The following is a 12,020-nucleotide window of genomic DNA, read 5'->3' on the forward strand; positions in this document are numbered from 1 at the left end:
AATTTCAACTTCCCTACAAATTCACCAACTCATAAATTAGCAGTATAATACAGATGACTCACAAACCACACAAACCAGTGTGGTATCACATGTATTTTTTAATGACGAGCATAAATGATCATCAGGTTGTCAACAACCATCTGGTATCCATGGTGGTACACAAGTTAGGGAATGGGGTATTCACAAATGTACTTTTTCTTGCCAAGGCAGACCTCATCATGCCATTTTCCCTGTGCAGCCAGTGAGAGCACGACACAGCTCTCCCTCTTTGTCCCTGTGGGTTGCTTCTTGGTCTTGTCCCAGTTGAAGTAGCTGATGGGCATGCTGTTGACGTCTACATACTGGCCCTCCTTCACAATGTCTGTCACACCGATCCAGAACTCCTTGGTACCTGATGCACTCCTCTTGGCATAGTCCCTCAGGTCATTGTTTTCATTGAGGTCACGTGGAGTGGCAAGTGTTCCACCCCATGCAATGCAGTGTTCGTTGGCCTCATGGTAGTGCTTGGGTTCCTCAATGGTCAAGTAACACTTCCTGTGAGCATTGATGCCACGAAGACAAACTGGAAGCAGAGGTAAGCAGTTTAGTACATTTATCTCCTTCAAACTTCCTCCGTCAATAACCCTACCTACCATGTTCAAATATTAATGAAGAATTTGAAATATATATCTCCTTGATATATTGGTGTATAATGTCTCACTGATATTTTATAATCCTTAGAATTTCAAACAGACATAATGAGGACTAGTAGGACAAAGCAAAGGTTTTCATCTGTATCCATGTTTCCTAAACCAAGTTCCCAAAATAAGACATAAGCCCTTTCAGTGGGAGGTAACCCAGATAGAGGCATACTATATGAGACAGTAACACTATGTTCTTCCACCCTCCCTGTATAAAGAACCTGTCTCATCATAATACTTTTATATCCATCATCATACATTTCGCAATGCGCTCCAAGGCCTTTACGAAGAAATTCAACGGCATTATCTTCCCCAGCACATGACTCAGTGCTCTGTCAACATTATTGCTGCTGCAAGGCATGAGGATGAAGGTAAGAGTACTCCTGCCCTCTACTGGTGACTGAGCATATTAGTAAATGACAAATGAAAGTGTATGCTAACCTGATGTCTGGGGTTAGTGTGAATTACCATAAGAAACATAAAATCATAATTTCTCTGCATCAATTCCACACTATTAGAAACAAAGTTTCCAAAAGGGTTCTTCAACTCTCTCCATAGGAGAACCGTATTTTTGGGGTTCTACATGGAACCCAAAAGGTTTCTACCTGGAACCAAAAGGGTTCTACTTGGAACCTAAAAAGGTTTTCCTATGGGGACAGCCAAATAACACTTTTATGGTCCAGATAGCACCTTTTCTTTCTCTAAGAGTGCATGTACCAAAGGTACATACAGTATACACCTGCCTAACCCATAAGAAACATAGAGTAACTGCTAAATCTGCACTGTTTCCCCATGAGAAGCATTCCCTCTTTGAAACCTTCCTGGCCATAAAGCAGCACTCAGTATGAGCACACAGAGCAGCCAGCTCAGCATACCTGTCTGCAGAGCTGAGATCTCCTTCAGGGAGTTCACCTCCTGCCACAGCTTCTCCAGCTGAGACTTTACATCATCCTCATCTGCCGTTGTATCGCCATAGAAACATAGACAAGCAGGCAGGCATGTCAGAGAGAAAATGTACAGAAAAACATAGTAGAGCCACTGAAGTTTAGTTTAGTGTGTGTGATGAGTGTTACCTCTCTGTGGTGCTGGCACTGCTTTCCTGGTACGAGATGGACGGCTAAAACCCTGGTGGAGCAAGGTGAGAGAGAGAACCAAAAAGATGGGGAGAACCAGACGCGCCATCTCTGCACTAAATTTCGACAAAAGAAAGGGGCACACCATTTAACACTGACACAGGAGCCCAAAGCACTGTGGGCAGTTCACTATATACAGGTCCAGTTTGCTCCTGCAGTGATTCACCTCTCATTGGCTGACACTATGTAACTTTGGGTTTTTTCAAACGTCAGGGGGAACTCAAATACCATGGGTGGGGGTGACAACAATGATGCCCCTGTTTCTGCCCATTCATAAATATTTACTTGGGACAAGGTGCAATTCATTTACAGTTTTCCCATTTCACAAACAAGCCGTAAATTCATTGACTGCAATACTGCACAGAATGTTCTATATGAGAATATCTGACAGCTTCTGTATCTGACCTCCCACAACTCCCGTGCATGGATACATTTGACCCACGGTAAATTAATCCTAAAAAGAAATGTTATTACTCCCTAGATGGCTAAGAGGAGATTTGTTACTTTATATGCCATGTCACCAAAATAATGGACACTGTTTGGTTCTGGTCAAGTGCAAAAAGATTGAAAGATGACCTAAAGGTTGTCACTAGTTCAAGTGGTGGTCACAGTACTGTAATAAGCATGCATAGATAGGTCTCCCAATGCGTCAAAACATTATGAGGATGATTACATTTTGCTTGTCAACTCTAATTATATCTCATTCAAATGTGCGGGAAAAATACAAAGACTTAGTTGTGTAACCATGGAAAACATGGAGCTTAATAGAGCTGAGAAAGTCCAGCTCCCTGCTCTGGTGCAGCAGAGGTTATTTTTAGTGTGTGATGTTGTAGAGTAGACAGATCAGATGGAAGAGGGGTGCAGTGTTAAGAAAAACTCTGCTGTCTGATTGAGAGAGCCGGGATGCCCAAAAGGCGTCTCAGAGACACGCGGCCTCACTTAAAAATTTATGAAGAGGTACCTTTCAAATTTGATTAGATGTAATCGTAGAGCAACATTGAAAAGTAATCACAATGTCATAACAACACTCTGGAACCCTGGTCTCATCCAGATAATAGTCTAGGGCTGTTGAGAGGTGCAGTATGACCACATAGTTAAAGTGGTTTAGCTACACAATGCTAAAAGGATGCAATCCATATTTCAAATAGATTACAGCATTGGAGCATAAAAACACTAACATATCTTCTGCATAAATTATGTTTATGCCAGTCAGAGAGATAAATTCTGCAGGCTTAGATGATAGTGGCTATAAAAAGCACATAGGACATTGACAAAGGTCACCCATTGGAGTTACGTTACTGTGTGGGGATAGGAGCTTGACAAAAGGCCAAGCATTTGTTATCACAGTTGTATTTGATTTATAGGAAGTTGTGGTGGTGACATTGTGAAAGGCCACCGACCTGCCAGTAAATAGCAAAGGACCAACCTCATTTATATTGCATAAAAAGGTGTTACATACCCCACTGCTATAAATGGAAAAGGGATGATAAGAGAATATCAAGATTCAAGGTGATTGGGAGAGATGCAAATCAGTAATTCATGTTGAATCCTTTATGACCTAATAAGATAAGAACCTAAGAAATATGCAGCGCTACTTAAAGTAACCATGGTCAAAGTCTATTTACCGTTGTTAACAAGCAAGTAATTTTCAGTGAGAAAGTTACCATGGATTTAAAGCTTAAATCATTTTTCATACTGTACATTCTTGGAGAAATACCCCAGCCTATGAAAGTGTGATATTATAGGGAGTCTTTCACAGGGTGGCTTGTGGAGAAAAACCTGAAAATGACACCGGCCAAGAAAAACACACAGCTTTCCCAGAATGCTCTGCAGATACATTTATTCATGTAAACAGAACTGGACTACGTACAGTATAACATAACAAAACCACTAATGCCAACAAATACAGTTAAACAATATCTTCATATAAGTCTGTAATCAGGTTCCAACTACAGTACTAAACACACCTACATAGTTTGTTTATATATTTTTTTACTTTTAAGGCAAGTTGACTATCCATCATAATGACCTCCCATGGAAACACACAGACACACTGCAAGTTACTCTACACTCTAGACCTAGACTAACAGGAAAACCAAAAGAGACATTCACATTTAGATGTACTGTTGTCCTTCATTAATATACTTGATTTCCAGTAACATTGCCAAGTCTATCATGAAAGGAAATAGGTGCAATGTTGTGACGTAGCTAATAAAATATTTGAATAAAATGTTGTGACATTTAATGTTGTGAGTGGCAAATGAAAGATCAATGAAATGTGTGAAACTGGATTTCTTCACCAGTAGGTGGTTCGTTTGGAGAAGCACAGCTGGCTACTTTCCAATCATTACTACAGCCATGTTATAGCTGGGCCCTTTCTTCCCATACAGACAGTAGGGTACATACAAAAATGTATCATATTTTCTATTCACTTACAAAGTTACAAGAAATTGTATGCTGTTTTATACTGTGTCTGTACATTTTTGGGGGGTTTGGGAATACTCCTGAAGGTAATATGTAAGCTTGTAGTTATATGAAACACATCTGCCGTAGCTAGATTTACTGTTTATAACAAGGCGATTCAGTAGCTTTCATCTCTATACATCAATGGTAGTTTCATATTTTTATGAATAAATAGCTTTGTACGTTGGACGACTAATTTCACACTTTCCATATGGATAATACTAGTAGCACAATACAGTTGTCATACCACATCTCACATGAGATGTTAACATCTGATATGAATAACTCCTGTCCTGTGGTATCCACAGCAATAGTACTTCCATTCTTGATGGCCCATCAGCTCATCTGTAAGTGAATGTGTCTTTAGTCCTCCCTCTCTGTGGCACTCTGTTTGGGAGGCATTGCACACTATACACAGGCACCAGCAGGTAAACGTAACACAACTTATTACACACATGCATAAAGAACACAGACTAAACAGAAACAGGTGTGGTTAATCATCATCATTACCTGACCACCATGCCATTTCTCTCTGCATTGTTTGTCTGAAATGACGACTACAGATGAGACCAAAAGCTGACGTTATATTTCTTATTTTCATTAGTTGCAGAAATGTAGGAAACACACTCAGAATGCTGCCTGGCATTTGGCCTAACCACCATGAAATTGAGTGTCTGTGGAATGGGTACAATTCAAATACTGAAATCTTCTACAAGACTGCTGCAGACTTCTAGCTCAAAGGCACTGGTGATCCCATAACAACACCGCAGAAGGTCGGATCCCTAATGTGTCGGTAAACATGGTAGCAGGCATTTACAGTGGCATTTCCTAATACTCTCTCCTAGCTCACACACTGCTGAAAATAACCTGAGGGAGGAGGTGAAAAACGATCTCAGAGAGTGATTTTGATAGACTCACTGCAGCAGGTGGAGGTAAATAGCCCAGGGCCAATCTGCTCTGGGTTTGCTGTGTATTCAGTGGTAATGGGGTGATCAGAGTGACTAGTGTCCATAAAGCAGCTGAAATGAATCTCACTTCTGAGTCACCATAATAGTGGTAAAAGAGAAAGGGGAATATAGCTTAGAGGAGACGTTTACGCTAACACTCACCCTCCTAGTTTCCCTCGTTTCAACCATCAAGACAGGAGTACAAGCATGGTCAATATCACTTATGTTCCTTGTTCACTCTCACTCACTTACTGTTCTCTTTCACACTCAATCACTCACTCTCGTATTGTCCCTAAAAGCAACATAATCAACCCCTTATTCACTCCATTCCTACTTTGCTCCCTTGTTAAGGTTGCCATAGAACACAATGAACAACGATGAGGCTGCAGATAGGTCTAAGCATCTCTTAACATCATTTGGTCAGCAACACAATGCTCATCATAATACTGGATAGTGAATGGCACTTTAGCTGATTGGCAACTTTGACAACCAGTGTCTTATGAGTTTTCATATGTCTTTCAAACATCTTACATAACAAAAGACACAAAGACAACAGACCCACACACACGCACACAAACATACACTCACATACAGTACAACAGTTTGAGTTCACGGTGCGTAGTTCGGGTTGTGGAGTCGTCTGTTATGGAACTAATCCCCCGCTCCACCTCCTTCCTTTGAGGTGTCCAGGCCAGTTGTGGTACCGTACCTGGGCCTACTGGATGAAAGGCATGCGTTCCTTGTTGTCACTGTCCCCTTCATGTTCCTCCTCCTCCTCACCAGCCTCACTGGTCTCTGTGCTGTCACTGGCCATCTACACAGAATACAGAACACATTGTAATTTCTACAAATACAAAATGGAGTGTACTGTATCAACTGTATCTATAAGAAAACATTCAAAGATGAGGAACAAAGGATTCAGATATTAATGCATCTGTCCAGTGTTCCAGATTTTTAATGAAATATTACCAACAATTAATGACAATCTGAATTAAATAGATTATGAATAAAAAATATATAGAATTGAGGATGTGTCCCTGCTTGGCCCATTCAGAAAAAACAGAGTGGTTTGGGCGAATACTGAAAAAAAATAAAAATGATTTGACAGCTCAGCCAATGAGACTCAGCCAATGAGACACTTGGACATTCAAATTAGTTCCCACGTGGATGCACTGGGGCAGATTGCCTGAACCTGGTTGCACTAAGTCAAATAGTATGGATAGATTCAGGATTTCGAAATGCACAATAAAACTACTAGGACACTTTACTATAACAGCAATAAATGCACAGTGATTATTTCACAAGTATTAGTCGTTTCTGTCCTTTGGTTTGTCATTATATTCCTGATATTTTGTTAGGAACCTAAATAACGTTAGCTAGCTAGCTACTGGCTGCTGCTATCTTTATCACTCAACAACAGCTAAAACTTTTAGCTGCAAACCACATGATTTAAAATATAAGGAAATTGTGAGATGGTTGTTGTGTGGAGGATCTGCTTTGACTTGCTTTCTTGTTGGTTAGCAAGCTGGCTAATTTAGCATCGATAGCTAACATTAGCGTGCTAACTGCTTCTAAACATCCAGCAGGCCAACTCTAACCTAGGGTGACCACATGTCCCGGATTCTGCAGGTCACTCCTGCAGTTTGGCCCTTTTTCCCACGTCCCACAACCAAACAATTATGTTCTACATTTTATTAACCAATTGAAAAAAAATGGATTCGTTCCAACCTGTCTCTTGCAGTCACTTTTCGCTTATGGAAAAAAAAATATATATAAATCCTAAGAATGGGGTAGCCTACTGGTGATGCTAAACACTCCAATAGTTGTTGAGATCTGATATTCTGCGCAGCGCAAGACAATATGTAGATTTATGTCATAGGCCTATGGTCAACCAATCGAATTTCTCAAATCCTTTCGGGCTAAATTCTAGCTAAACTTGGAGAGGACAGTTAGGCCTAACTATTTACAAAAAGCATGCTTCTGAAAAAGAGCTACAAAAGTAAATAAATACCCGTATTAGACTGAAAGATAAGGTAATTTCGTCAAACTTGTGAGGCTCTTCATGCTCATTAGTTGCGCAATAAACATTATTTGCTACTGCTTCACTAAATCCCATTTTAGAAGTCTCCCTTCCTAACTATTTTACCAACCAAAAATATTTTATTGGCCAAATATTCCCAGATTTTCATAAAACAACCACACATGTAGTTTTTCGTTTCTGCATCACCAAATTTTGCTCAAGGCAAACGAGTAGGCTAGGTGCGCTTCAATTACTTGTTTGGTGCAGCGGACTGCAGGTGTGTAGTGCTGCCATCACTCTGCTACTTCTCACAATGGTGCTCATTTAGTAATGTTAGATCAAAGCTGAATCAATGTCTTGAAAGATCACATAATGATTAATTGTCACTGGGCACAGACGTCAATTCATGTAATTGAAATGACGTGGAAACAACGTTGATTTAACCAGTGTGTGCCAGTGGGTTAGTATTCTACATAACAAAACCAAATATAATAGCATAGTATAACGTTACTGTTACACCAAAAACACCCTCAAATCTCATGAGAAATGAAGTGATGGTAAGCTGAATAGTGCCCAAAAATTATCAGGAGGCCAAAACTCAACAGCGCCAGAATGTGCTATGATTGAAAAAAATAAAATACAGGAAGGCTATAAAGTTTAACACCATCTGCTCTAATTTGCCCACGAAATAGGAATTCAAGAAGATCTAAATGCATATTCCCATGAAACTGATTGAGATCAAATGATCGGCATGCAGACGCTGTTTGGACATTTCACTTGTAAAATGTGAAGAATATTCATTCATGATTGACAGTTATGAAGCCATGGCCTATTTTGAAATGAGGTATGCCTAACTTGGTGTTTGAGGGTATTAAAAATATAAATGTTTCTTGAGACAATATGTGTGTGCATAGATAGATGTTGCAATTGGAGGATGCATTTTATGCATCTGGGATGGGGATGTGCTGCTAAATGATTTTATTCATGAAGGCAACTGTCCCGCGAATGTCCCGAAAATCATCCTGTTGTCTCGCATTTGGGTATTTTAAATGTGGTCACCCTATACAAACCACATGATTTGAAATAGAAGTGACAGGCGAGATAGTTGTTGCATGGGCGTTGTCCTTTTTGCTAACACCAGTTGTGGATTGCTTGGCTTGCTAGTTATCTTGCTTGTGTGCATTCCTGAGCATGTGCCTCCCATTATCTCAAGAATGATCCTTCTCCCCACTGCAGAATAAAAATATAAAAAAGACAAAAGCTGCTGGACCAATCACATAAGGACCAAGCAAATTTCAAGCATAAAAAAAACATTCAAAGAGTTTAAGATGGGGTTTTACTGGACAGTTACTTTAAACATATCAACATTGAATCAACATTTTGTCAACACTGCTCAGGCTTTTGTTTCTTATGTTTGCTGCTCCAAATGGGGACGCTGATATTCACGGGTCACCATAGAAACCAGTGCCATTGGAAAATATATTCATTGTTATCAGAATTAGTGTTATCTAGGAACCTCAACCTGTGTTGATTTGGCCAAGAGTTCTCTAGGGATAAATTACTCACTGGTGAGTCATGCTATTTAATAATTTCCCTTTTCCTCAAGGTTTTTCAAACTTGTTGAATGCATGTGCAATTTTAGACCACTTATGAATAACTTGTTCTTGTAGAAAAAAGGTCAGGGTTGTGTACTTACCAAAGGAGTGGGAGACTTCTCCACATCCAGGATTAGCTTTCCTATGTTGCCTCTGTCGTGGATCCTCTGCATGGCTTCTTTTACCTGGGGTACAAACACAATAAGACCAAACACTGACTGTCACATAAAATCAATGTCAGTAATAACAATATATACCATATAGTTTAGACATTCGATCCCCCAAAATACAGCTTGTGATTTTGTTTGGGAGCTGTATGTGACTTTCTGAATAGAGTGCATGCAGTTTTAGGCACTGCACATTAGGTGGCAGTGGTGACACAGCAAGCCCATGAAAAACATAGCGACAGACTGTGAAGTATGTGCACAGAGGAGTAGACGTTGCAATCGGGGTGATAAGGGTTTTCACTTCTCTTCACAGCAACTTCAAAACTACATTTAGCATCTTCCATCCAAACTCTTACAATAGGAGCCAGCTAAAAATCACATTCTTAAATCACAGTCCACATTGTCTGCAGAACTGAATGCTATTATTCTGTGCAAATAGCCTGCCTAACAATGTTTAAGTGTTTTTAAAAAACGCATTGGTGCAGTGAAATGTTGTTTTACAGGGTTAGCCATAGTACAATATTCATACACAGCCCAACAAATTACACTCAACAACCACAAGTAATTGGTGTTCAGATTCCAAACTCTACCAATCATATGATCAGTGTTAGTACACGCTCTCATTTAGAATAATCAGAGTGTTATTATCTGAGTGGAACAGTTGCTACATGTGTTAAGCTGAAGGTCATGTTTTAAAAAGTTACTGCCTGTTCATTCAGCTGGGTGGAAGTGAGAGGTCAAGCATTACACTTCCCAGAGACAGTGACTCTGAAGCACACATTGATTCTCTCTCAAATAAATCAGTGCAGGTCACTGTATAATCATTCAGTCAGTCATCAGAGCCAGCACATATTTAAGACAGCCAGGATGTGCCCAAAGCATGACGATCATCACACCATTTCACAGGACTGAAAAATACGTGTCATTTCTAGAATACTATATTTTGCATATTGCGTGACGTGGTCTGGTGGCTTTTCTGAATTGATATACATGGCCGGTGAAGATTAGCGTCCCTGTCCTTCATCTAGCCAGACTCAGTCAATACCCAAACCCTCCGTCAGAGCTCATGACATTTACAGATGATTGGAACTGCTCCCCACCCACCTAAAAAAAAAGTACTGCAAGTGTATTCCTCTTACTTCTAGGGAGGTCAACTCTGCCATGCAAATACTTTTCATCACACCATTTCACATTATGACATATACCATGATGAGATAACCTATAATGATTACCTCCTCTAAGTCAATGCCACTGGAGACCACTTTAGGTCTGTCTTTCCATGTATTTTTTTACCTTACTGTCAGACTCCATTTTAAAGTGTGCATCTCTGCCTCCATACTCTTTGTTCTATGTGGTGACTTTTCACCAATCCCAATGTTTCAGTGCTCAAAGTACACCACACCGTGCCCTGACTGTAAACTCCCCATGCTCCCTATCACCTGTTGCTGTGTAGAGCAGAGAAGGGATATCTCAGACCAGTCTGCCCTGATGCATCTCAGAGATATTGCCTGTGTGCTCAGTGTGATTACTGCAGAATGAATCCATTTCCAGACGAGCACAATAAAACGCTGAGAGAGCAGTTCAAAATAAATATTTTGCATCTTTCAAGGCACGGTGCATTTTCAAAGTCATATCCGTATAATGGAGCAATTTTCTTTGAATGTTTTGAAATGAAGCAATTTAGAGTCATGAGTAGGCACCCATTACATTACTGTAATATCTTTAGTAAATGAAATGTATCAGTGGTAACATTTCTACAAGGATTCCGAAATCCATTGAGCACACGTGTTTTCCCTGATTGTGTGTTGTTTCATTCCCCTCTGGGTTGGATAGATCTCTAGTTTCCTTTAATTCATCCCTGGTCATTTCTAATGGCAGTAGTGTTTGCATTACCAGAAACCCACTTGAGAACACAATTAGGAAAAGGAGTGTACCAAGAATTAATCCTATAGTCAAATACGGCGAGATGCTCTAGAAGGCTCTGTGGTGCTGTAATTCAACATGATGCACTCTGCAATGGAAAACATGCGTCACAGGGCTCTACAGTGCGACCATTTTACTTGCATAAGTACCTAAATATTTTGCTGTGCGACCTGGAATTTTAATTTAGGAGCACCAGTGCGCTTAGAATAAAGATGATCATTGTTGCAATGATTCCTTCACTGTACTGCAGGCCCGGGTGCCATGGAGGATACGCTTGCACCATTACTACAAAGAAAACGGCTTGTTACCTCAAATATCTTTCATTGTGCTCTTAAATTTCTTTGTGCTCCAAAATCTTTCAACTTAGGCACACACGTGCTCCCTGTAAAAAAGGTCAGGGTAGAGCCCCGAGTCACATCCCTCCCTGTAGGTAAACAATTATCAGCATGTGAATAATTATCATTCATAATGTTCACCTTAAATCTAATACATGCTTACTAACTTCAGCCGCACGGAATAGCCCAGTGTACAATAGCTTGTTAAAATGTTGTTTTCAATGTCCAGGAACCTAAGTACCAGTGGCTCAAACTGGAGACCGGCTGCTTTAGTACTGGCAGCTGTGAGCCACTCCAACCTGATGGGTGGTGGGTTGTGGAATTAGATCTAATCCCCATGTTATTTCTCCAACAATTCCAACAGGATTTACCAGTTGGAACAATAACTATTTCATTTTCTTTCACCTTAAGACTAAAAAATGTCTTTGAGTGAGACCATTTTATCCAGTTTGAAGGGCAAATATTTTTAGCCTTGGGATATCCAAGTGGAGTGCTATCCAGACAGTATTCAGTAGATACACCATGAAAAAAGCATTTCTACCAGGTAGGTGCACCCATCTCTGTCCATACATAAATGATGATGTTAGTAAATAAATAAACAATGTTACGGGAAAAAGTAGGATCATAAATACAGCCTTGTGAGGTCAGATATTTACTGTGATTCAGTAGATCCCTCCATTTCTGACAAATATTGCCTAAGCATTTTCCTATAAGCCACTGCAAACAGTACTTTCAATGTTGAGAAAGTTGTGTTGGT

At 40.0% G+C, this 12,020-nt stretch overlaps 2 protein-coding genes across 2 annotated transcripts in view; both read right to left on the reverse strand.

Annotated features, from left to right (window-relative positions):
• Window positions 1-164: 164 nt before the first annotated feature.
• Window positions 165-1,862, reverse strand: LOC120056093 (tetranectin-like protein). The gene is made up of 3 exons (XM_039004264.1): window positions 1,754-1,862; window positions 1,556-1,636; window positions 165-562 (listed from the first exon to the last, which is right to left on the reverse strand). Exons 1-3 carry the CDS (start codon window positions 1,860-1,862, stop codon window positions 165-167), a joined length of 588 nt encoding a protein of 195 aa, XP_038860192.1.
• Window positions 1,863-5,938: 4,076 nt separating this feature from the next.
• LOC120056103 (synaptic vesicle membrane protein VAT-1 homolog-like) overlaps window positions 5,939-12,020 on the reverse strand; it is a 35,220-nt gene continuing 29,138 nt past the window's right edge. The window contains exons 8-9 of the mRNA XM_039004274.1: window positions 8,940-9,023; window positions 5,939-6,037 (exon numbers count right to left, since the gene is read on the reverse strand). Of these exons, the coding sequence (XP_038860202.1) occupies window positions 5,939-6,037; window positions 8,940-9,023 (183 nt within the window). The remainder of the gene's footprint in view (window positions 6,038-8,939; window positions 9,024-12,020) is intronic.

This window comes from Salvelinus namaycush, chromosome 1 (genome assembly GCF_016432855.1).
Source record: "Salvelinus namaycush isolate Seneca chromosome 1, SaNama_1.0, whole genome shotgun sequence".
NCBI classification, from domain to species: Eukaryota; Metazoa; Chordata; class Actinopteri; order Salmoniformes; family Salmonidae; genus Salvelinus; species Salvelinus namaycush.

Coding starts and splice junctions, on each gene's coding strand:
- LOC120056093 (XM_039004264.1), bottom strand. CDS start 1,862: ATGGCGCGTCTGGTTCTCCCCATCTTTTTGGTTCTCTCTCTCACCTTG. Junction 1,637..1,753: donor AGTGCCAGCACCACAGAGAG/GTAACACTCATC, acceptor ATACAACGGCAG/ATGAGGATGATGTAAAGTCT. Junction 563..1,555: donor GATCTCAGCTCTGCAGACAG/GTATGCTGAGCT, acceptor CTCTGCTTCCAG/TTTGTCTTCGTGGCATCAAT.